At 36.7% G+C, this 23,490-nt stretch overlaps 2 protein-coding genes across 24 annotated transcripts in view; both read left to right on the top strand.

The window, feature by feature from the left end:
• Window positions 1-23,490, top strand: part of RABGAP1 (RAB GTPase activating protein 1) — a 175,632-nt gene that overhangs the window by 94,994 nt on the left and 57,148 nt on the right. For 2 of the 22 annotated variants that reach the window (XM_045372583.1, XM_045372582.1), the window contains exon 1: window positions 9,893-9,966. The exons of 18 other annotated variants lie outside the window; for them this stretch is intronic. Coding sequence is in view for 2 of the 4 variants with exons in the window: in XM_074016626.1 (XP_073872727.1) it covers window positions 6,104-6,121 (18 nt within the window). In the remaining 2 variants the exon portion in view is untranslated. Of the gene's footprint in view, window positions 1-6,103; window positions 7,340-9,892; window positions 9,967-23,490 lie in introns of those variants that run through there. 2 more of the 22 variants (XM_074016626.1, XM_074016625.1) reach the window with 2 other exon arrangements.
• On the top strand, window positions 9,893-14,395 carry GPR21 (G protein-coupled receptor 21). 2 transcript variants are annotated; one of them, XM_005580823.5, is made up of 2 exons: window positions 9,893-9,966; window positions 10,397-14,395. In XM_005580823.5, the coding sequence occupies exon 2, from the start codon at window positions 10,793-10,795 to the stop codon at window positions 11,840-11,842; it is 1,050 nt and encodes a 349-aa protein (XP_005580880.1). In that variant the 5' UTR covers window positions 9,893-9,966; window positions 10,397-10,792; the 3' UTR covers window positions 11,843-14,395. The 2 variants fall into 2 exon arrangements, with proteins under 2 accessions (XP_005580880.1, XP_073872728.1); XM_074016627.1 differs by having other exon boundaries at window positions 10,491-12,737.

Genomic DNA, 23,490 nt, shown 5'->3' with positions numbered 1-23,490 from the left:
AATCTGCTATTACAAACGTTTGATTTTTTCCAATTTTAGCTCTTACGAATAAAACTAAACATCTTGCACACAGCAGGATTTGTACATATTACACTTATTTAGAAAATATTTATGTATATATACACCCTACTAATTTCTAGAAAGTATTTATTCTGAACATGGCTTCTTTGCCAGATAATATGCTTTGTGTTCTGAAATTTTGCATATAATATTACTTTCAAGATTTTTTTTTTGCTTAGCTTCTTCAAAGACTAGAGCAGGAAAGAGTGATGTGATTCATAGAGTGAAGATCAAAAAAATTAACCTGGCAAACAAAACTGATTAATGTCTGTGTTATCGTCTTGCATTAGTTGTCAAGCCTGTCTTGTATGGGGTACATGTGGGAATTTTTCCATATACCTTTTTAACCCAAGGACAAATGACCTTTTAGTCACATAAAATACATAGTATGCTTTTAAAGGTGTTTCTTATTTCAGTAAGCAATGGAGTTAGTTTCTTCTTCCTGTTTTGCTTTTTAAAGTGAAAACTTTTTAGGTTTTTAAATTTCAGTAGGGATCTAGAAGGGAAATAATAATAGAACAATAATAGTAGCTACCTTTTTGAGCACTAAGTATGTGTCGGATACTGTGCAGTGCACTCAGATGTGACAGTTCACAGTTCTGCCAACAATGTAGTTGCATATAGTTGCACCAGCAGAGTACCTGCTGCCCCATATCTCAACCAGTATTAGTTATTAATTTTTACTATCAGTAGATGTAAGTGATGCCAGCTTTTTTTTTTTTTTTTTTGAAGACTCTGTCTGTTGCCCAAGTTGGAGTGCAATGATGCGATCTTGGCTCACTGCAACCTCTGCCTCACGGGTTCAAATGATTCTCCTCCCTTAGCCTCCTGAGTAGCTCGGATTACAGGTGCACGCCACCACGCGTGGCTAATTTTTGTATTTTTAGTAGAGACTGAATTTCACCATGTTGGTTAGGCTGGTCTCGAACTCCTGACCTCGTGATCCTCCCACTTCGGCCTCCCAAAGTTCTGGGATTACGGGCATGAGCCACTGCGCCTGGCCTACCATATATTTAGTTTGCAATTCTCTGGTTACCAGTAAATGTGAATGATTTGCTCTTCTATAAATTACCTTTTCATGTTCTTTGTACATTTATCTATGAAGTCTTTTTAAGATAACAGTTTCTAAACACTCTCCATATATTATGTTTACTAATCCTTTTCATATGCATTATACATGTATTTTTTAATGATTTTATTTATGGTTTTATGCCATACAAGACGTTTTCAATTTTTATGTAGAAAACTGTTTCTTGGTTAAGGCCTCTTCTATCTCTCTATTTTGTAAATGTGGCTTCCAACGTTTTCTTGCAAGATTTTTATTCTATGTGTTAATTTTTATGTCTTTAATCCATCTGGAATTTATTTTTGTATGTGGCAGGAGAAAGCAGTTTGATTTTACTTTCTTCCAGATGGATAACCAGTTGTGCTGCTCCTATTTTCCTACTCAGTAGAACTACCATCTTTGTCATATTTTAAATTCTCATATATACTGGGATTGATTTCTAGATTGTTCTCTGTATTATCTGTTTGCATATTCCTGTCCCCACACTGTTTTGATTAAAGAGGCTTTGTATTCTTTCTGATAGCTGTGAAAGCAAATCTTTTTGTTTTCTATTTCATACCTTACTTGACTATTCTGCAAATTTAGTCTGCCATAAAAACCTTAAAACCTTTTATTCAATCTCACTACCACCACCGCCCTATAAGGTTATGTGGAGATTCTTATTTGAATTGCATTTAATTTACATACCAGTTCAGGGTGTAAGTTCAACACGTGAGAATACAGTATGTCTTTTTGTTCATTCAGGTTTTTTGTTTGTTTGTTTTTATTTTTGTTTTTTTGCCTTCAAGAATTCTGAATTGCCTTCATAGGGATCTTGTGGCTTTGTTGTTAAACCAGTTCCTAAGAATTAGCGGGTTTGCACTACAGCAGATGGAATGGTTTTGTCAGTTTCCGTTTGTAGGTGCTAACTGCTACAATAGAGAAAAGACAGTGATTTTTACATTTTTTCTATTTGCCTCTTAATATTTTGATTAATTATCCTAACTTTATATTGTCATCTTTTGAGATTTTCAGGCGTGTAATAATATCAGCAGTAAAAACAGTTTCACCTCTTTTACAATGTTTATACAGCCTACTAAATTTTCTTGGTTTTGTCTTTATATTTTATAAAAGCATTAAGACAATGTTAAATGATGATGGTGATAACTAGCACCCCCGTCTAATTCCTGAATTTAATTAAAATGGTTTTAGTTTTTCAATCTTTTGGAAAACATATTCTTTTTTTTTTTTTTTTTTGATAAACAATTTGTGTTTGGCCGGGCACAGTGGCTCACACCTGTAATCCCAGCACTTTCGAAGACCGAGGCTGGTGGATCACCTGAGGTCAGGAGTTCGAGACCAGCCTGGGCAACATGGCGAAACCCCGTCTCTACTGAAAATACAAGAATTAGCCGGGCCTGGTGGTGGGCACCTGTAATCCCAGCTACTCAGAGGCTGAGGCAGGAGAATCGCTTGAACCCAGGAGGCAGAGGTTGCAGTGAGCCAAAATAGTGCCACTGCACTCCAGCCCAGGTGACAGAGTGAGACTACATCTCAATAAATTAATAAATAAATAATAATAATTTGTGTTTCATTTAAGTGGTTTCCTTCTATCCCTGGTTTGGATTTTTTATTAGGAATGTTACTGAATTTTATCAGCTTTCTCAGGACTATTACTAATTTTCTTTAATTTGTTAATGGAGTAAATTACATAATCTATCAACATATGATAGACTTCTTATATTGAACTACTACCCTTGGCTTCATGGGATAAATTTTTATAGACCAAGCACCCCAGTAGTCTTTTGTCTTCTGGTGTTTGATTAAGAGCTCCTCAACCCTGGCCTCTAGGTAGAACTTGTCAGACTCAGAGGGAAGAAAGTTTAATAAGTAATCCACAGGGACTCTCATGGCTTCTCTTACCTCCAGTTGCCTGTAATTCTTACAGCTATTTGGATCTTGTGAATCAAATAAGTTGGAGTTGAAAATGAAGGGGAAGCAAAAGCACTTTCTTGTTTCCAGGTTCCAGAATCCTCTTCTGTCCCTTCTTTCTGATGGTTATTTTTTGCCTTCTGTGTTGGTGGCTTTGCTCCTTGCAATTCAGTGCTTAGTAGCAAAAATTTACAACAAACTGCTTCTTCAGTAGATCATTTTAATAATGAGAGAATAATGAAATAGCAACCTATTCTGATGTTTTTCTTTCCTTTATCCAATTGGCCTTGCTTATCTTTTCTTAAACTTATTTGCATCATTTTCTCTAGTTTCAACTTCAGTGATAAGAATCTTTTGCCACTAACAGCAAGCTTTTATCCAGAAGCAAACTAATAGCAAGCTCATATAACCAATGTTTACATTTCTTTTTTTCTTTTTTTTTTTTTGAAACGGAGTCACGCTCTGTTGCCAGACTGGAGTGCAGTGGCACGATCTCAGATCACTGCAACCTCCACCTCCCGGGTTCAAGTGATTCTCCTGTCACAGCCTCCTGAGTAGCTGGGACTAAAGCCATGCACCACCACGCCCAGCTAATTTTTGTATTTGTAGTAGAGACGGGGTTTCACCATGTTGGCCAGTATGTTCTTGATCTCTTGACCTTGTGATCTGCCCGGCTTGGCCTCCCAAAGTGCTGGGATTACAGGCGTGATCCATCGTGCCCTGCCAACCAATATTTACATTTCTAATTGTTGAAAAGAATCCCTGGAGGCCCAGCCACATTTTGCTAGTCTGGAAAAAATAATTTATTCAATTATAATGTTATTAGTAAGCAGATTGTTTTACTTTTTAATTAATAATTTGTCTGGTAGGTTTGTAATAGGTAAGAATTGAATAATATTTAATCATAAGAATCTGCCTGTGGATACCCAACAATAAAAGGAGATCGATTTAGCAAAAAAGAATGTTGGCGATGGAGGAGGAAGCCTGGATACTAGTTTCAGTTCTGCCACTTCATTTCCTCTTCTCTGAGGTAGCTGAGGTAGTCTGTTGATTTTTCCTTAAGCTTTGTGACATTCTGGAAAATCAGACAGTGTGTTTGAGTCCTGCCCTCCAAAATAGGCCATAATTCCATTTTTTCACAACTGAGCACTCTTGCTGTCTTGTTCTACATGAAAATAGTGGCTGGTGGATGTTAGAACTGTATTGTCTGCTGTCATACAGCATTTGCTGCAGTAGGTCCCTCTAAATTATTACTTGTGAACATAATTTTAAGCCCTGTATCTTATCCCTGTGAAGTTATTTTTCTTCGTGTGAGTTTACGCAAGTCATACTTGCTGGGAGTTCTAAAGGTTTCCTGAATTACAAGACTGGAAACATATTTGGTTTGTCCATGTTAAAATTACTATTCAACAGTTTTTTACCCACAAATAGGCAATTTCATATGCCTCGACTTAATAATTACAGGTGAGTTAAACAGTTACCATACTGGGGTTTTACTTGAACGATCTTTCAACCTAAAAGCAGAATTGCCTTTTGTTTTATTGGGCATTCATTGTTTATTCAATAAAAAATACCTTTTGAATGCCTACCCTGTGCCAACCCTGTGGTAGGCCTCATGGATATGCCCATAAATAAAATAAACTTGTTCACTGATTTCAGGAAGTCTACAATCTAATGGAGGAAATAGGCAGTTAACTATAAACAGTCATAAAGTTGCATGGGAGTTGTAGAAGAAAGAATACATACTTCTGTACTGCATATGACATGAAGGATTTCTTACCTAAGTGTTCTAAAAGGTCTCTTGTTCAGAAATTAGCCAGGGGTTGGATAGTTGGGGTGGGATAAGGTGCTATATAGCACACGTGGTCTTAAAAGTCACAGGTAACAGCATGTGCTCAAGGGTGAGGAAAAGCTTGGCAGTTTCATAGAGTATGAATGAAGATAAGACCAGAGAGGTGGTAGATAGGGAGCAGATCTTTGAAAGCTTCAGAAGGCATATTTAAGGTTTTGGGCAATAGAAGCCAATGAAGGATTTTAAGCAGGCAGGTTATATATTCCAGTTTATAAGGCAATATGCAAAGTGGTTTCCATCTAAAGGCAAACTGTCTTAATTCAGATCCTACTTCTACTGTATTCTAGCCATTGAAATTGGACACTTTAACATTCATAGGCTTTGGTTTCCTTATCTGTAAAATGGAACAGTAATCGTATTTTATTTGTAGAGTTGTTAGAATTAACGTAGATAATGTGTGAAAATACTTAGTATAATTCATATTCCATACTAAGTGTAAATAACAATATTTTTTATATATTTTTTTGCTTATTATCTGTATTATTAGGCTTAGAAAGATCACTGCGTTATTTGGGTTAGAGTGGAGTAAGAATAATTGCAGCGAGACCTGTTAGGCAAGAGATAATTTCGACTTGGATTGGGGTGTGGTGGCAAAGGGATGGGGAAAAAGATGCTATTTAAGAGGATTTCAGAGGTAGAATCCTTGGCACTCACTTGATAACTGAATGAATGTGGGAGATGAGGGAGAGGGAGAAATAAAAGAAGAGTCAGAGTATCTCAAATCATTTTTGGAATGACAGTTATATAAATAAACTCACATCAGCTGCACTATAATATGATAATCAGTTTAAAGCTCATTTTTTTTTTAATTAATAAAGTTTTATTTTTCCAAATGTACAGTTGCTTGGACCTGTTCATGCATCTCCAGCAGCTGGAGCATCTCTGCCCTTGGTATTTCTGGTGTAAATTACTTGAGCTTTGTGCTTTGAAACCAGTTTAATAAGTCCTTTACTAAGGAGCTCTGGAAAGGCTGCCGTGGCCAGGGAACCTCAAATCTTCAGTCTCTTAGAGACCACAGCTGGAGTTATAAGTTTATAGTTGGGGATTTCCTTACAGAGTTTGTCATAGGTAGCTTTGTCAAACAAGACAAGTTATTGAGCTTGTCCCCAACTTTGCCTTTGGACCATTTCTTCTTTTTGGCCTTGCCCCCAGATTTGTTCACTGGGTCTGTGTCTTTCTTGGCTGACTTTCTGGTGTCTTCCTTCTTCTTGTAGTCCTTGGGTGCGTCATGAAGCTCGGAGAGCAGTGGCGAACACTGCAACCTTGCCAAGATGTCGGACAAAAAGTGAAGCTCATTTTTACTAAATAATAAGTGATAGTTGACACTAATGCCCAAAGGTGAAACTTAGGAATTTGAAGAACTGAGATCATTTCTCATCTACAAGTAGTTAAGTCTCTGAATAGGTTGGGAGAAAAAGAAATATAATTTGAACAGGTTTTTTCCTTTTTTTGTACATTTCATTTCTTGTTCTGCTTTTTAAGTCTGTCATTTTGTTATTTTAATTATTTTGGCTTTTAAAGTTGTTTTAATTTTATTAGGTTGAACCATATAGAAGTTGGTGTGTTTGCAGATCAGAAAATATTTAGCTAGCAATGAAATGTTTAAGTATCGGTAAGTTCGTAATTATATTCTTGTTCTGTAAGAGGTTTTAACTGACGTTTTGGGAGTCCATTTTGAGTTAGATTGAGTACCAAAGACTGAAGGAGTGTTGCTCTGATGGCATAAGAACAAGGGGAACAGAGCCCCATGAAGTAGAGAACTTCAACCCAGCATCATTCTATCTTGCTAAATCAATATGGTTCTGAGGGTATATAGAAATTGGAAAATTCAGAAAATATAGAAAGCTGTAAAGAAGAAAGATTTTTTATAAATGACTGTTATCCCACCGTCCAATAATAGTGTTGATTTTTAATGTATTTCCTTTTAGTCATATATATACAGAAACTTACTCAGCCTTCAAAGTAAATATAGAGAGAATATATCATGAAACTACATTATTTTATTTGTTATGGTATTTTTTAATCAGTATATAATGTACATACTTATAAGGTATATAATGATGTCTTGATACATATAGTATATACTGATCAGATCGTGGTAATTGTACACATACCCATCATCTCTAACATTTATCATTTCTCTGTGTTGGGAACATTCAGTAACCTCCTTCTAGCTATTTGAAACTTTGTAATATTAACTATAGTCTTCCTAGAGTGGTGTAGAACACTAGAATGAGACTGTGTTATGGTTAAAGCCTAGATTTATTAGGCTATTGGGCTTTTTTTTTTTTTTTTAAGTTTCTTAAATGAATATTTTGATTTTAGCTCCTAGACTGGTTTCACTAAAATAGAAACAAAGTTGAAATAACTGTTATTGTACTAATGACAGTAATGTAACAGCTTGTAGTTTTATTGCAATTTAATAAATTTTTAATTCTTTCAAATTTTCAGCCATTGTATTGTCTGTTTTTATCAGCGTAACTGTCTTGTTTTATACATGGGAAACCACAGAGAGAATAAGTTACATGCCCAAATTCACAAGTAGTAGTAGAAAAGCCTAGACTTTTAACTGTGGTGAATACTTTTTCTATTTATTGAAATACATTAGTAACTCTCGAAAATCACTCCTTTATTCTGCATTTATTAAGGTACTCAGTAAATATCGTTTAAAAATAAAGTCTATGGCAAGTGTATAGAATAAGAAGTAATCTGATTTGACTGGAGGGCAAGTTATTTGGAGGAAGTAAAATAATTGAGATCAGACTAGAAAGGCAGTAAGGGAGCCATTGACTCTTCTTGAACAATGGGGTACAATAATAAAATGTACGTTTTGGATATTTAACCAGGCAGAAATGAAAAAATTGGAAAAATGAACAAAACTATAAGTCTAGGTGGTAATTATCTTCCATGGTAAGTGTATTAAAAACTGAAAGGAGGAAATGCATTTGAGAACTATTGTGGAAATATATTTTCAGGACTTGGTGACTAAGAACAGTGCTTTGAGGGAGAGAGTGGTCAAGATGATTCCTCAGTTTCATACTGGAGCGCCTGGGAAAATGTCGGAAAAATACGGAGGCTTATTTGGTAGGAAGTTTTTGATTTTAGACATGCTGTGGTTGAAATCTCTACAGGACATCTAGGTGGAAGATGTGTAACTAGCAGGCAAATTGTAGATGGAAAAGGGAGCTTAGGAGTGAAGTCAGGGCTGGAGACCTAGGCAGAGAAATTATTTGTGTTGAGGGAATAATTGACGCCGTGTCATCATTCCTTAACAGCTACCTTCAGTGCTTTGTATGTGCATAGCCTCAATGTATTTGAGTAATGTGTGACAGCAGTGTATTCAGATAGCTGTTGTATGACTTAGAACTGTATAGCCTCAGTAAGAGCGGGCCCTTCAGGATTCAGAGGAGCCCAGCCTTAACATTTTCAACATGATTGGCAGGAAAACACTGGCTCTTTAGGAAGGCTATTTTAGTTGTAGGAGCAGAAAGTAAGTAAAGTTATATATCCTCTCTGTGCTAGGTGTTGGTAAGCCTTTTGTATATACTTTATTTCTCAACAACCCTTTCACAATCCCTGTGAAGTACGGAGTGTTGTTCTCATTTTACAAATGATGAAACAGAGGCTTAAGAGAGGGTAAGTTATTTTAGAGCAAGAATTTGAACCTGATTATTGTTCCTTCGATGTTATTGGTCTTTTTACTGTGCCACACACTTTGCTCTGTTTCCCAGTAAGACCTGTCAGATATTACAGTAAGACCTGTCAGATATTATGTCAGGATTATGGTTAAATAGGTTTTTTATTTTGGGGCTATGGCCGCGTCTGGGACTGGCCAGACAACTGCTGCTGCTTCAGATTTAAAATATAATTCATTGCATTCTGATTATGGGTGGCCATTTGTCTGTAATAAGAAAGCATGTGTATAAAATGAATTAAAAATGAAAGTTGGATCACACATTTTACTCAGTTGCCTACCTCTTGGAAAGCTTTCAAATGATAGCATTTGTTTATTGTCTTTTACTCTGCTGGATACTTTCAATTAATCCTTCTAAATACTAAAATTACACATTTTCATAGCACCCAACTCTGTTACCTGAAAATTGTCATCATTTATGACATTACTAGGAAAACCACAATATAATCCCAGTTTGCATTGTTTTAAATAGGCAGAAACAAGATTGTATATTCTAAGATACAAAGGCTTATTTGTACCATGAAACCTCCTGTAATATCCATGCCTGAGTAGAAGAAGGTACATTTACTTTTCTATCTTTTGTTTGTATTCTTGTATACTGCTCAGCAAATTAGAAGCAAGAAATGTATCTCAAAACTATAGGGTAGTGTCAAATATGGGAACAATGTAATTTCTCTGTGCTATTTCTGTAGTATTCAGAATGGGAAATACTTTACTTTTCTCTTGAAAAAGTGATTTTAAAGTTTCTTGGCCAATATTCAGTGAATCATGAGAGACAAAATTAATGGTGAATAGCCTTCTAGCTAGAACTTCTTGTGCAGCTGAATTATGATTGTCAGTTGCCATATGCCATACACTTAAAGGAGGTTAATATACTTCCTTTCTTTAATATTGCTCTTTGTTCTTTGGGAAAATGCCATGAGAAAATAGGAATTACCACTCTGGCAGTGTGTTTCAGTCTAACTCCTGACACCCTGTTCTGCTCCTGCCCCTTCTCCTTGCTAGCAGCCTGAATTCTGCTTATCTACTAAAAGGGGGATTCCAGACAGACGAGGAAACAGCTTTCAAATGAGGCACTGCAGGCATAGCAAGCCATTCCCACACTGTGCAATCTGGAAATCAGGGGGCACCTCTCTGACGATGAATTCCAATTAGTTGCTAAAGATTCCGGAGTGTGTGCACATACAGGCGTTTTCTTTCCCCTCCCCCTTTCTTCTTTTTCCCAAGCCCCCTCTTCTCCCTGTTTCCCCTCCTACTCCTTTATCCCCTCCCTTCGTGTCTCAGTTCTGCAGTACGCGAGTTGAAGCACATTCCTGCTTTGCAAGGCTTTCTGTTAAGGATGTATTGTGGCTTTTGTTTGGATTGCAGCATGCAGAATTACAGGTAACATTCTGAAATTGAACTAAACAGCAAATTCTGTTGAAATGTTTTCAAAGAGGCAAAATATTATATTGGAATCAATGAAGAAAGTAAATTATTTTGGCTATTTTTATTAGTGGTAATTGTAGTGAAAGGTTTTCATAAATATTATAAGCAAATTCCCTTTTTCCCCCAAGTCTCAAATGAAAGGAAATGGGGGTAAATTAATCTGACTGTGATTGGTTTTGTTTTATGCTGATCTTGAAAGCTTGATGTTGCTGCTGCTCCTCTATACAGTACAGATCAGTTATGTGGGGTGCTATTGAGGGTAGCCATGAATAGTGGTGCTAGTAGGGGTGGAGTGGGAGGGATGATGCCAGCCTGAGCTAGCCAGGTTCTTTGATTAGGGCATTGGATGTGAAATGTAAAATGCTCTCTCCTTTTCTTCTATCAGCTGTTCAGAGGAGACTCATTACAACTCCTGCTGAAGCTCCTAATCTTCTTCCCTTCTCTTCTACCCTTTCCCCCTACCCTCACTTGGCCTGAAGACGTTGTCCCCAGAGTTTACGTTGCTCCCCTGGTGCTATGTGTATGGTGAACCTGGCGCTATGGCCACGTCTGGGACTGGCCAGACAACTACTGCTGGCTCTCCTTATTCCAGGAAGGATTTAAAGGGGAATTGCACTGCAGGCAATGCACCAGAGCAGCAGCATCAGGAGCTTGGGGACTAAGGCTCCTCTGGCATTATTACACACATGCAAAGCTGACCGCAATGACAGCAGCTGCTTCTTTGAACTGTTGGCAGCAGCCAAGCGGCAGCATGAAGTGACAGATCACTCCTGAGCTCAAGATGAACTCCACCTTGGATGGTAATCAGAGCAGCCACCCTTTTTGCCTCTTGGCATTTGGCTATTTGGAAACTGTCAATTTTTGCCTTTTGGAAGTATTGATTATTGTCTTTCTAACTGTATTGATTATTTCTGGCAACATCATTGTGATTTTTGTATTTCACTGTGCACCTTTGTTGAACCATCACACTACAAGTTATTTTATCCAGACTATGGCATATGCTGACCTTTTTGTTGGGGTGAGCTGCCTGGTCCCTTCTTTATCACTCCTCCATCACCCCCTTCCAGTAGAGGAGTCCTTGACTTGCCAGATATTTGGTTTCGTAGTATCAGTTCTGAAGAGCGTCTCCATGGCTTCTCTGGCTTGTATCAGCATTGATAGATACATTGCCATTACTAAACCTTTAACCTATAATACTCTGGTTACACCCTGGAGACTACGCCTGTGTATTTTCCTGATTTGGCTATACTCGACCCTGGTCTTCCTGCCTTCCTTTTTCCACTGGGGCAAACCTGGATATCATGGAGATGTGTTTCAGTGGTGTGCGGAATCCTGGCACACTGACTCCTACTTCACCCTGTTCATCGTGATGATGTTATATGCCCCAGCAGCCCTTATTGTCTGCTTCACCTATTTCAACATCTTCCGCATCTGTCAACAGCACACAAAAGAAATCAGCGAAAGGCAAGCCCGCTTCAGCAGCCAGAGTGGGGAGACTGGGGAAGTGCAGGCCTGTCCTGATAAGCGCTATGCCATGGTCCTGTTTCGAATCACTAGTGTATTTTACATCCTCTGGTTGCCATATATCATCTACTTCTTGTTGGAAAGCTCCACTGGCCACAGCAACCGCTTCGCATCCTTCTTGACCACCTGGCTTGCTATTAGTAACAGTTTCTGCAACTGTGTCATTTATAGTCTCTCCAACAGTGTATTCCAAAGAGGACTAAAGCGCCTCTCAGGGGCTATGTGTACTTCTTGTGCAAGTCAGACTACAGCCAACGACCCTTACACAGTTAGAAGCAAAGGCCCTCTTAATGGATGTCGTATCTGAAGTGGCTCAGTTACGGGGTTCCCCTGTGTGTGTGTGTGTGTGTGTGTGTGTGTGTGTGTGTGTGTGTGTGTTTTATCTCTAAGTATTCCTCATTCACTAGGAAATCTGAGACAGAATACTTTGACTCTAAGCAATAGCATGCAAATTATTCGTACAGATACCTTCTAAGTTTGTAGAAATGGTTTTCAAAAGTGCTTTTGAATTAGAAGACTTAAGATCATGAAGACAAATTGCTGTTGCTTTCAATTTTTGAAATGTCTTGGAAATGACTACAGTTCTCAGATTTAGAATGAATAAAGCCATATCTAACACCTCTTTCCAGCTGGCATGACTGAACCTGAGTGTGAAAAGCGTCAGCATTTTAAAAAGTCATCATTTTGTTGTCACTTTGTGGGTTATTTCCAGCTATTTAGGCTTCATGTGCAATTGATTTCTTCTAACAGGGAATAGTAAAATATAAATTAAAAGGTTTTAGAAATTATTTTTTATGTATGCCAAAGCATAACTACACTGCAAGTTTCAACACTGTCATTTAGAAAGCCAAATGTTCTATGTTTTATTCTCTTGAGAGAATTCTCAGTAGGGTGAATAATGTGAGCACATAAACACTAATTTTAGAATTTTACAGTGAACCATGAAGCAAAAGTGCAATCAAATTATACAGTTTATGAAAAACTGTGCTACTTTTTGTGCCATACTTCACAGAGATCTAAAGATATGTGTGCATAGAAGTGATCATGTTGTAGTATTTTTGCCTGTGCCTTTGTGTTATGTCTATATTTAGAATATCTGAATTGTTAGATTTATCTTTTATGGCAAAATGTGTTTAAGCTAAAAAATAATTCAGTGATAGGCTGTTGGCTGTACATTTTATAACAGTGACTATGTACAAAAATGTGTCTTTAATATTGTCTGTTCTTTCTATTCAAAGACTTCCGAAATATTAGAACATCAGGGAGAAGGGTATCTGTCATAAGCAACTGAGTCAGAAAGTATCCCATAGTATACTGATTGTTTTTTAAAAATATAAGGGAGCTGAGACATTTTCTTTGTGGTTAAATGGAATCAACTAGTTATTTTTGAAAAGTATTCTTTCAGTTAGTGCTAAGGAATCCACATTTGAAGAGGGGAAGGGGAAACTCTTAAGTCTCTTATTGCTATTCTCTTTCTGGAAAAAAATCCTTTGGCATACAGTTCTTAATAGTCTTTTTTTCTTCCCTGCCAAAGTACTAGCAAACCTATAGGATTTTACTATTCTTCATAGAATTATTATTGAGTTATGTGTTTGTATATAGTAGTGATGTTTGTTCTTAAAAGTGATGATCTTCAGAGCAAGAGGTTTATTTTTCTAAAAGGAGAGAAGGAATTCCAGCAGCTCCAAGCACGAAAGTATTTCCTCTACTTTTCTGCAGGCTTTAATGTTTTGGAAATCTTCAGGGGACTTACTTGATCTCTGCCTTTGGCTAGAGGTTGTAATCTGAATGCGACAATGGTGTTCAGTGAGATGGAAGACGGAAGAAACCCGGGGAACATGGGTTAAAGTGGGTTTCTGAATCCAAGAAAGGACATGGATATTTATAAAGCAGGCAGATAAGCTTTGGTTTTCCATCATGATGCCAGTGTTCTTATGATTTTAGGCTTTAGACATCAACTTGATTTTAACCTCAGTTGTGTTCTATTTAAACTTTCTTATTTTAAGTGACTAAGCATTATATAAACATTCAAACTTCAGATTCTGGATTTTTCCCAAAAGCTTGCTTGCTCTTTAGTGTTAGCAAATTTTATTCTAAGCTGTTTCAAAATTTAGAACTCATACTGAAATTCCAAGTTATGTTAGAAATGGCTTGCCATTTCAAATGGGAAACCTTTTCTGTTGGATTCTGAAAAATGGTTGTATTGTAAACATTTCGCCTTTAAGTGGTACAGATCTAAAAAAACAAAATTTACCTTTTTCATATATGTTAGAGAATGTAACCTGTTCACATTTGCAGTTTGCTTATGCATTTTTAGTTTAGAAAATATGGTGATTTTAAACACTTAATTTTTGTTGAAAAATTGATGTTAAATCAGTAGGTTTGATCTCATTTTGTTGTGTGTGTATGTGTTGGGAGAGAGGAGGTGCTCCTGGACACAGTAACGTCTTCTTCAGTGACTGGGGGTGTTTTCTGTGTGATGTGTTTGGAAAGTTAATATTTAACTGATCTTTTCATCCTGGCATATTTAATGCAACATTTCATGACATTTAGTTTAAATACCAATCTGATTTCAAAAAAAGTGTATTTTTAGAATCAGTTACCATGGCGTTGACAGGATAACTCGTTTAACTTTATATGGCATGTGACTGGTATCAGAGGAAACATACTTTTGGTGATTATGTTGAAATTATTTCATAGTAAATTTTAAAGTAGGCTTATACTAATGTTATATTTGTAAACTAGTTGTATTTTTTAATGCAGTGATTTCAGTGAAAGTGTTTTTCCCCCCTTCTTAGAGTTGAAAAGCAATTACAGATGGACTACTGTGCTCTACTTTAGTGAGAGCATTATCTTAACACTAGATTGGATATTTGCATTTTTTTATGGGCCTGTCGACTCTTACTCAGAATTCCATTTTGGAAAAGGTTTTCTTTAAGCTTTATTACTGGATAAATTCTTTTCAAACCTTTTATAATGGCTTTTCCTTTTTACTTGAATAATGGTCTCAGTATTTTAAGGATTGGGAAAACTTGAATTTTTATACCATAAATGCATTGCCCACCTCCTTGAACTTGAAAATGAAGCAACAGGGTTACAGACTCCCAGATGGCCCAGATGGTAGAGTGGTTTCTAGGAGGGTTTCCTCAGCTTTTCAGGTTTGTTTGAAAAATCTGCATGGTGGCTTGGTATAGGAATTGTCTTAATTTCACTGACTGTGTTTTTGTTTCATAAGTGGTTGGTGAAATTATCAGCAAGCCAGAATTTATTGTTATATGAGCAAATTTTGGGAAATTTAAGAATGGGAAAATGGTGGCATTGAGATTTTTTGAAGTCCTCATAAATCATTTTGTGTGTTGATTTTTGTATAATTTTTTTCATTTCAGGTTGAAGAAAAGCTAAATATAAGTATTTATATTAAAAGTATATATTATTAATATTATGTTGCAGACCTTGGAAATACTGTGGACATTTCTTATGGCTGTAAATGAGTCATTTGGCCTTTCTTCAAAATTTGCATGACAAAAGGGCATCATATAGTAAAAATGAAGTTGGAACTGAGAGTAAAAAAATGTAGGCTTGTGTTTCTAATTAAGTAGTTTTGTAAATGAGGGCAAGTCACTTCTCTAAATGCTTAATTTATCCTAAAAGGAGATACTGATCCCTTCATACCTCATAGGGTTAGTTTGAGGCTTGAGTTAGATAATAGATGTGAAAGTACTTTGTAAATTGTAAAGTGCTTTGCAAATAAAAATGATTACTGTTATTTGTATCTGCCATTCTTCTACATGTCTACACATCATACATCATGATGTGTTCCCCCACACTTAGATTTTAAATAACAGATAATATCTCTTTTTGGTATCAAGAGATTAATGTGGTAATTTGAGTCCTCTATATGGTTAGATAACTTTACTCCTGGAAACTCTGTAGCTTCAGCCCAGAGAGCTTCAGGCAGTGCTTTCAAGTTGCCAGTTTTTCACAGAATGGATTAGCAAGTATGGAGTTGGATCACACTTTCTTGGCTCTGGATCCAGATAAAGCTCTGTAAAATAGGTCACAAGGCCAAAGGAACTATAGAAATCCTTGGTGAAAGAAACTTTCTGTGTGATATTGCTTTGTCTCCCTTTCAGCCTTTCCCAGTTTTCTGGCTCTGTCTTTCCTTCTTCCTTCCTTTTCTTACCACACTATTGGTCATGTATCCAGAAAGAAGTATTTCCTTGATACTGCCATAGGGTATGGAAAATTGTATTATGTAAGAGCAGTGACTTTTAGGGAAAGTTTAAGAAGCAATCAAGAAGCACTTATCTAGCAAGTTCTGCTGTGTGCTAGGTAGTATAACTAGCCTCAGAGAGGGATCAAAGAAGGATCATTTCTTTCTTGTAGAACTATACAGTTTTTAGATGTTTCATGTGTAAAAATTCTGTGATTATCTGTCTTCCAGGAAGCCTCACTGTTCTCTACTTTATCTGGAAGAATGTACCAAGACTTCCTGGTGGGCCACCCCCACAGCATTGTTTTTTGTGGGGTGCAATCATATGATGCTGGTGTATAAAATCATATCACTTTATTAGTTTAAGAAATAGATGCTGGTAATTCAGAGCAGTCTTCTCTATCAGCAGATGTTTATGGGAAGCCAAACCATATTCAGAAGGTTGTTTGGTGGGAATGGAATCTCAGGACATGGTTCTGTAATGTGAACGTTATTGGGATCATAGTAAAAGATGAAATCATCCCTGCTTCCATTATTGACTATCCTACCTTCTCATTGACATATTGCGGTATTTCCTTGGTTCAATTAACTTCTTCTGTTACTTGTCTTTTAGTCAAATTCCTTGCAGGTCTTTGTAGTGTGCAAGCCTGCAACTCATTCTTTCTCTTTAAGGTGATTTTATATCCCCAGCCTTATCTTTTATCATGAAACATACTAGTTTTATGATTTATTATTATTTGAAACACATCTTTATTCTTTACATTAGTTTGGGGGAGTAGCTCATCTTAGTTTTCATGTAGTTCCTAGTTAGAAAAGCAAAATACGTGACACTCACTATAAAAATTAATAATATCAGATAATTAGGGTTGTGATATTCATGTCAGATCATGTCTAGCAAAGGAGTCAGGGAGAGGCAGATGAGTTGGAAAGAACCTTAGAAATCATTTGGTCTGATTCTGTTATTTTGCAGATGAGAAACCAGCCCAGTGGCCCCTCCCAGACTTCATGCTTCCTAATCCATTGCCCTTTTCTAGTATATCCCATTGCTTTTGCAGAGGAGTTGGAATTTGACTTGACTCAGCCGTGCCATGGGATGGGCATGTATGTACATGTGTAATTCTAAGGATAAGAAGTATGAGCAGTAATATAAATGTAATTGAGACTCGTTTCAGGAGAATTTTATAAACTTTATGTTAATACCAGCACTGTAGGAGCTAGTGACTATTATTAACCCCATTATACAGATGAAACAGATTTTGAGTTGCCAGAGTCAGACAGCTTATAAGTGGAAGATCTGGGATTCCAACCCAGGACTTCCTGACTCCAAAACCTATATTCTTACATTAATTTTTTCTTACATTCTACATTTAATTTTCACAGCAACTTATCAGGTAGTTATTTTTAATTTTCCTATTTTATAGGTGAGAAAACATAGGCTTAGACAGGTTAAGAAGCTTCTAAGGTTACATATATAGTAAGTGTTATGAATCAAATCCAATTCTTTGACTCTAAAGCTTGTGTTCTGTACCATTATATAAGCCTAGGCTTTAGAAACATATGACAGACCTTCTGCTAAATATAGCAGATTGAATTGAATATGCATATTTCTGTTAACTCCGCTATAAAGAATAGCAAAGGTATACTATGGACAAAAAGAGGGAGAACAGAGATGATGGCAGACAGTGATGCCAGCAGAGTTTTGGAATATAGAAATCCAGTGGACAAGTAGTAACTGACTCAGCAGAATCAACAGAGCTGCTTCCTAAAGTCAAAGGAGGAAGAGGAGCAAAAAGAAACAGACTGATTTGTCTGTTGGCTACAGTAACTACTTGGGAATTGGATTCCTAAGATGTCCCTATAAGCATAGAGACTGAAAAACAAGAATTGTTAGAAGCCAAAAAACAGAATAATTGATAGAAAGTTTATACAAGGAATATTTAGACATCGTCACCCCTTACTCCTCTTCCCCGTCCCACCTGAATCCCCATCCCAAGCAGGCAACTGGTTTTCACCATTGCAGCAGAAGATGGGAGATTTACTCTTTGGAAAAGCTGAACCACGCTAGATGCCAGGCATAGCTGAGAATGGGACTAAGGTGTGTTTTGTTGCAAACGTGACTGCTGTAAGAAAGTCTGTATGTTAAATAATCAGCACCCTTGCCACACTACACTCTCAGAATGTTCTAAGCAGGATATGAGAGGAGTGTATTCTGGGGATGGACATTTGAGGGCTCACAAACAAAATAGCCACATTCCCTGCCCAGTCACTTTAAGGCGATGCCCATCAATCAACACATCCCACCCATGCACACAGAGCTCACAGCTTTTTATTGCTTCCCTTTTAACAGCCAGAGATAATTGCACTTTTGAGAAGAAGTTCTCACATAAAGTACAGAGCCCAAAACAGTCAAGCAAATGACAGAAATCAGAAGAAACAGAAAGAATGTAGGTTACTGAAGAAAACAACCAAAAAAAAAAAAAACCCAACTCTAAAATTCTCAGATACTATTTTGCATCCATTAAAGGAGGGGAGAACAAAGTGCAGTAAAAATGAATAGGAAGAGAACAAGAAAGAACTCTTGCAATTTAAAGTATAATAAGATTTTTTTAAATTTTTTATTAGTAAGCAGGCTAGAAAATGAACTAGGCCAGATACTGAAACAAAAAGAGAGCTAGAAAATAGGTGAAAAAGCAAAACAATTGGAGGCTTAATCAGGGAAACCCAATAGCTGACTAACAGATCTTCAGAAACAGAATAGAGGAAAAGAAAGGAAGAAATTATTAAATATCACAAGAAAATTTTCCAGTGCGGAAAGATACGTGTTTTCATAATGAAAGGCCCATTTCAGTGTAATAAAAAGATTCGCATGATGGCAAATTGTTATAAAATTTCAGAACAATGGGGATAAAAATTCCTAAAAGCTTCTTGAATGGGGTGGGGTGTGGATGGTGGAGTCTAAATATACAAAGTATAGGGATTTGAGTAGCAGAGGACTTTTTGCCACAGTAAAGCTAGAAGATAAAGGGTAATAGCTTCAAAATTTTGAGAAGTGATTTCCAACCCACAATTTTACGTGCAAACTGTCATTCAAGTGTGAGGGTAAACTAAACTCATTTTGAGATCTGCAAAATCACAAAATGTTCACCTGCCTTACATACTTTCTTGGGAAGTTACTGAAGGACGTGCTTCTTCAGAATGAGGGAGGAAATCAAGAAAGAGATACAGAACCCAGGAAACAGGGTCTCTGACACGGGAGGATGGTGAAAAGAATTCCCACAGGAAGGAAAGCTCTAGGAAAGCAACTATGCAGGAGACCTAAAGAGCAGCCAGTGTGAATAGGAGCAGGAAGAAAGAAGGCACTAGGTGGTATGTCTCTAGGAAAATATAGTTGGAGTTTTCACCCTGGTGAGAAGAATTTAGTTTTGTGAGATTTTTAGGGGAAGAATTGGTGATACATACATAGAAAACCAAGGAAAAGAAAAAGATAGGCAATTAATAACTTCTGAAAAAAATAGAAAATTGAAGAAAGGAAATAAGATCATGACATACTCTGGTTCAGTTATGTGTTGCTGTGTATAGTTTGGTGTTTAGCCAAAAATGATAGCAACACTATGTTGATAGGATGAGGGGAAGGAAAGTGTTTGGGGGGTGAGGGGAAGGAGGGTGGGCGTAACAGAACTACAGTAGCATCTTCCACACTGTAAACTCTGAAACTGATGTCTAAAGTGGAAAAACCCAGAAAATAGCAACTTAAGCATTTTATTCAGAAATAGGAATTAAAAGCAAACAGCTTTAAAAAAAGGAGAGATGAAAATGGTTGCCTCTAAGGAATAGGGTATGAGGAGTGAAGGGAATTTCATTGTAAGCTTTGTACTGTTTGACCTTTTCACTTATGTAAGTGTATTGTTTTCTATGAAAAGCATAGACCACATTTAGGAAAAGAGAGATGTATTTTAACAGAAGTAAAGGGAAGTCAGAAAGGAGGCCCAGGTTTAGAACATTACTGAAATAGTAAATGGGGGCATAATAGCACTATTTTACTTACGGCTCTTTATAAAGCCATTTCCTATTAATTGTTTCATTTAATCCCCCTAGAGATACAGGCAAAGTTAATACTGTCCCTCTTTTCCAGTTGTGGGAATGGAGTTTTGGGGCTTTAAGACCTTTTTGGTTTCCAGTCTGCTGTATCACTACGCCTCCATAGGTGTCTGTTTGGAACTTTTTAGATTTTGTTATTTTGTTTTTTACCAAGAGAAGACAGAAGGTGCTGGAATGCATCCTTCTTTGACATCGTGGGAAGGAATATAGGAAAACACGTTTGTGTGTGTGTGTGTGTGTGTGCGCGCGCGCGTGTGTGTATGTACATAATGAGTATGTGTGCTGGTGCATGAGTATTTATAATACAAGACATGGTATAATGAAATGATGAGAGGAATGCAAAATGTCATATAGTGTTCAAAGGCAAGGAAGTGCATGTTAAATAGATTTCCTTAGAAGGCAACGTGAGAGATGGGCTAGTCTCAGGGTAGAGTAGAATTTCTGTAGTCTGATTCCTCTCCTCACACCAGACCCCCTCCTTGAATGAGATTTCATAAAGTATCTAGCTGGACAGAATTAAAGGAACCCAAAGGATCAATAGACTAAAGACCATAATGAAGTGATCTACAATTTAACAAACAATATATGACATGAGAAAGCCCTTTGCAAAGTCAAAAGCCTGTCTTTACAAGAAATTATTATGAGTGTAGTCATTTAATGAAAGATTTGTTGGCTTATTACAAAACGACTGAATTGGCTTTGAGCAAAATATAAAAGTAATCATATTTTCAAAGTAAAGTTTTAAATTCTGTGTCTATCAGCTTTCAGCAAATACTGAGTTGAATTGTTAAGGCAATATTTTGGGGAGAAACACAAAAGTTATAGCACTTAAATAGCATTATTAATTTCGGAAATTTCTTCCAGAAAAACGGAGAAAACCTCCACTGCCAAAGCCATTTATTTTTAGCTAGACCAAAAAATAAAGTTTAAGAAGGCCATTTGTGGGTCTCTGTCTTTAAAGCCCCTGGGGAACTGAATCAGAATAAAGCCTTTTTTCATTTATAAAAGTTCCCCTTCTTCGTGATATGTATTTGTAGAAATCTAAATCATTCCTACTTAAGTTTTGTTAACATTATATATCATTAACATCATTTTACAATACTGAGGATGTGTATTGTAGCCTATAGAACACTGGAAATAAAGTTAAAACAAAATGTAGATTCTAGTTCTGGCAGTTAATTAGGTAATCTTAATCCGTCTGAATGTTAGAAGGATCTTCATCTTTGAATGAAGATGACACCAGTATTATAGCAGTTGGTTTAAGATCAGATGCATATTATGTTAATAGTAAGGCTTTTAAAGTTGTTACTGTGATTACTTCATACCGTTGGATAATTTTTTTCCTCTGAGATAAAGAGGAAAGTAGTGGAAAAAGCATGGATTTTTGGAGTCTTTGGCCTTTGGTTTTCTACTCTGCAAAATGGGATAATACTACTTCATTAGAATTATTGTGAAAATAGGTACTATCACATCTAAAGTATGTAAAATTGTACTTAGGGGCATTGTAGAAACTCAGTAAAAGATTTCAGCTATTATTTCTTTGCCACACAGAGGTCAGAATCTCCCAGTGACTTCCAGGTCATGCAGATTGGCACATACCATCAGAGGAAAGGCCTCGGGTGAATATGGAGTGGCCTGGTGTGCTTCCTTCTCTCAGGGATGGTAAATCCCTTAAGTACTGCCTTCACAGTTAGCTTCAGTTCTTCAACTGATGTTTTATATATTTTGTCCTGCTTTTATAATACGTTTTGCAGTAGGGTTAGTCCTATACAAATCTCGGACATTAAGATACACATACAATACTTGGATGTACTTAAAGGGAATAGTAAGTCATTGGGGTTTACAGTAAGAATTTTAAATACTTTAGGAGGTGGAAAGGAAATTTGAGGCTCAAGCGGTAAAGAGGGGTCGCTTTAACCAAACTTTAAAAATGAGTTGGTCTTAGGCAGAAAATACAATTTTGGCAGCTCCTACTTTAAGCTTAAAAGGCCTGCTGAAGGGGGGCCGTTTATATACTTAAGGAATAAGGAGACTGGACCTGGGGCAAAGTACATAATCGTTCTTAGTCTCAGTTGTCTTAACTACTAACACTGTCTCGTGTAAGTATTGTAAAGATTAAATGAGCTAATGCACGTGAAGCTCTTAGCATAGTACTTGGCATGCAGTAAGCACTCATGTTAGCTGGTGCAGCTGTCTTGTGAATAGGGTAGTATGGATGAAGCAGAAGTTTTAAGTTGGGATATAAGGGAGAATAAATTCAGAAAGATAAACCGGTGATAGCTGGTCTGGAATACATGGCTAAGGGATTTAATTCTAATTAGGAATTGGAGGTAGACTTAAGACTTCTGAGAAAATGAATGACAAATGCAGAATCCTCGAGTGACAGAGCTTAGAAGATCCCTTAGCAGTCTTAATCTGGACTCCTGCTTTCACAGACAGGGAAAGAGAGACCCAGAATAGTGACAGAGTTAATTATTTGCAGAATTAGGGCTAGAATCCAGGTATTAAACCTCCTTTAGACTCAGTCATTCCACTAGAATAAGTCCAAAGGGTTATTCAACATTTGTCAAGTGCTTAGAAAATAGGAGTTTCCAGCAGGTTTGGAAAAAAAGGAAACTGTTCAGATTTTGGTTTGTGTTAAGTAAAACCAAAGCATTGTCTTTCCGTTGGTACTTTCATTCAAATGAATTAAGATTTTTTTTCAATACTAATCAAAATATTCTCTTAATTACTAGTAACAGCCTCAGAAATGTTTGTTCGAGGAGGTAAAAAATAAATGGGTATTTCAAGAATTCCTTCATTGATATTTATAATTGTACTGTTAGTAAGATTGAAGGGTAAAGTTTTTGCTTAAATAAAATGGAAGATCATACGTTATCTAGTAACTTTTAAAGTAGCTGTTTCTCAAGAATTTTAAATAGAAAAATATGAAGAGTTTAATTCTAGGAGAGTCCTTTAAGGCATTACTACGTACATACTAATATACTTTGCTTGGGATTATTTCCTACGTGCTGATAAGTTTTAAGTTTTTAAGTTCATAGGAAAAGATCTGGTTTACTTATAGCTTTATACTTTAATTCTAAAATAAGATAGCTTTTAAGTATTGTTTTTTGATTCTTATTAAGATTCTTCCATAGAAAAATTAAAATCTTCAATTTGATTTTTCTTATATGTTGAGTTCGAAAATATTTTTGCCTGAAAGCTATATAAAAATTCAAAATTAAAATAAAGGTTGGAACTCAGAGTGTATACCTATAACCTTTGAATATGTGTGTGAATGCAGACCTCTTATGGAATTCTTAATGCAGTACAGCAGTTCACTGCTGCTGTTGCATGACCAGTACCATTCAGATTTTTCATTTAATATTTGTGAATTGTTATAAGAGCAAGAAACTTCCATAGAATTAAATATGTCTAGCCATTTTACAGCTGCTGGGTTGTTTTTTTTTTTTTTTTTGAGACGGAGTCTTGCTCTTGCCGTCCAGGCTGGAGTGCAATGGCGTGATCTCGGCTCTCTGCAAACCTCCGCCTCCCAGGTTCAAGCGATTCTCCTGCCTCAGCTTCCTGAGAAGCTGGAATTACAGGTGTGCATCACCACGCCCAGCTAATTTTGTATTTTTAGTAGAGATGGGGTTTCACCATGT

This window comes from Macaca fascicularis, chromosome 15 (genome assembly GCF_037993035.2).
Source record: "Macaca fascicularis isolate 582-1 chromosome 15, T2T-MFA8v1.1".
NCBI classification, from domain to species: domain Eukaryota; kingdom Metazoa; phylum Chordata; class Mammalia; order Primates; family Cercopithecidae; genus Macaca; species Macaca fascicularis.
The sequence above is the reverse complement of the archived record's forward strand: the minus strand, read 5'-3'. Positions and strand labels throughout refer to the sequence as shown.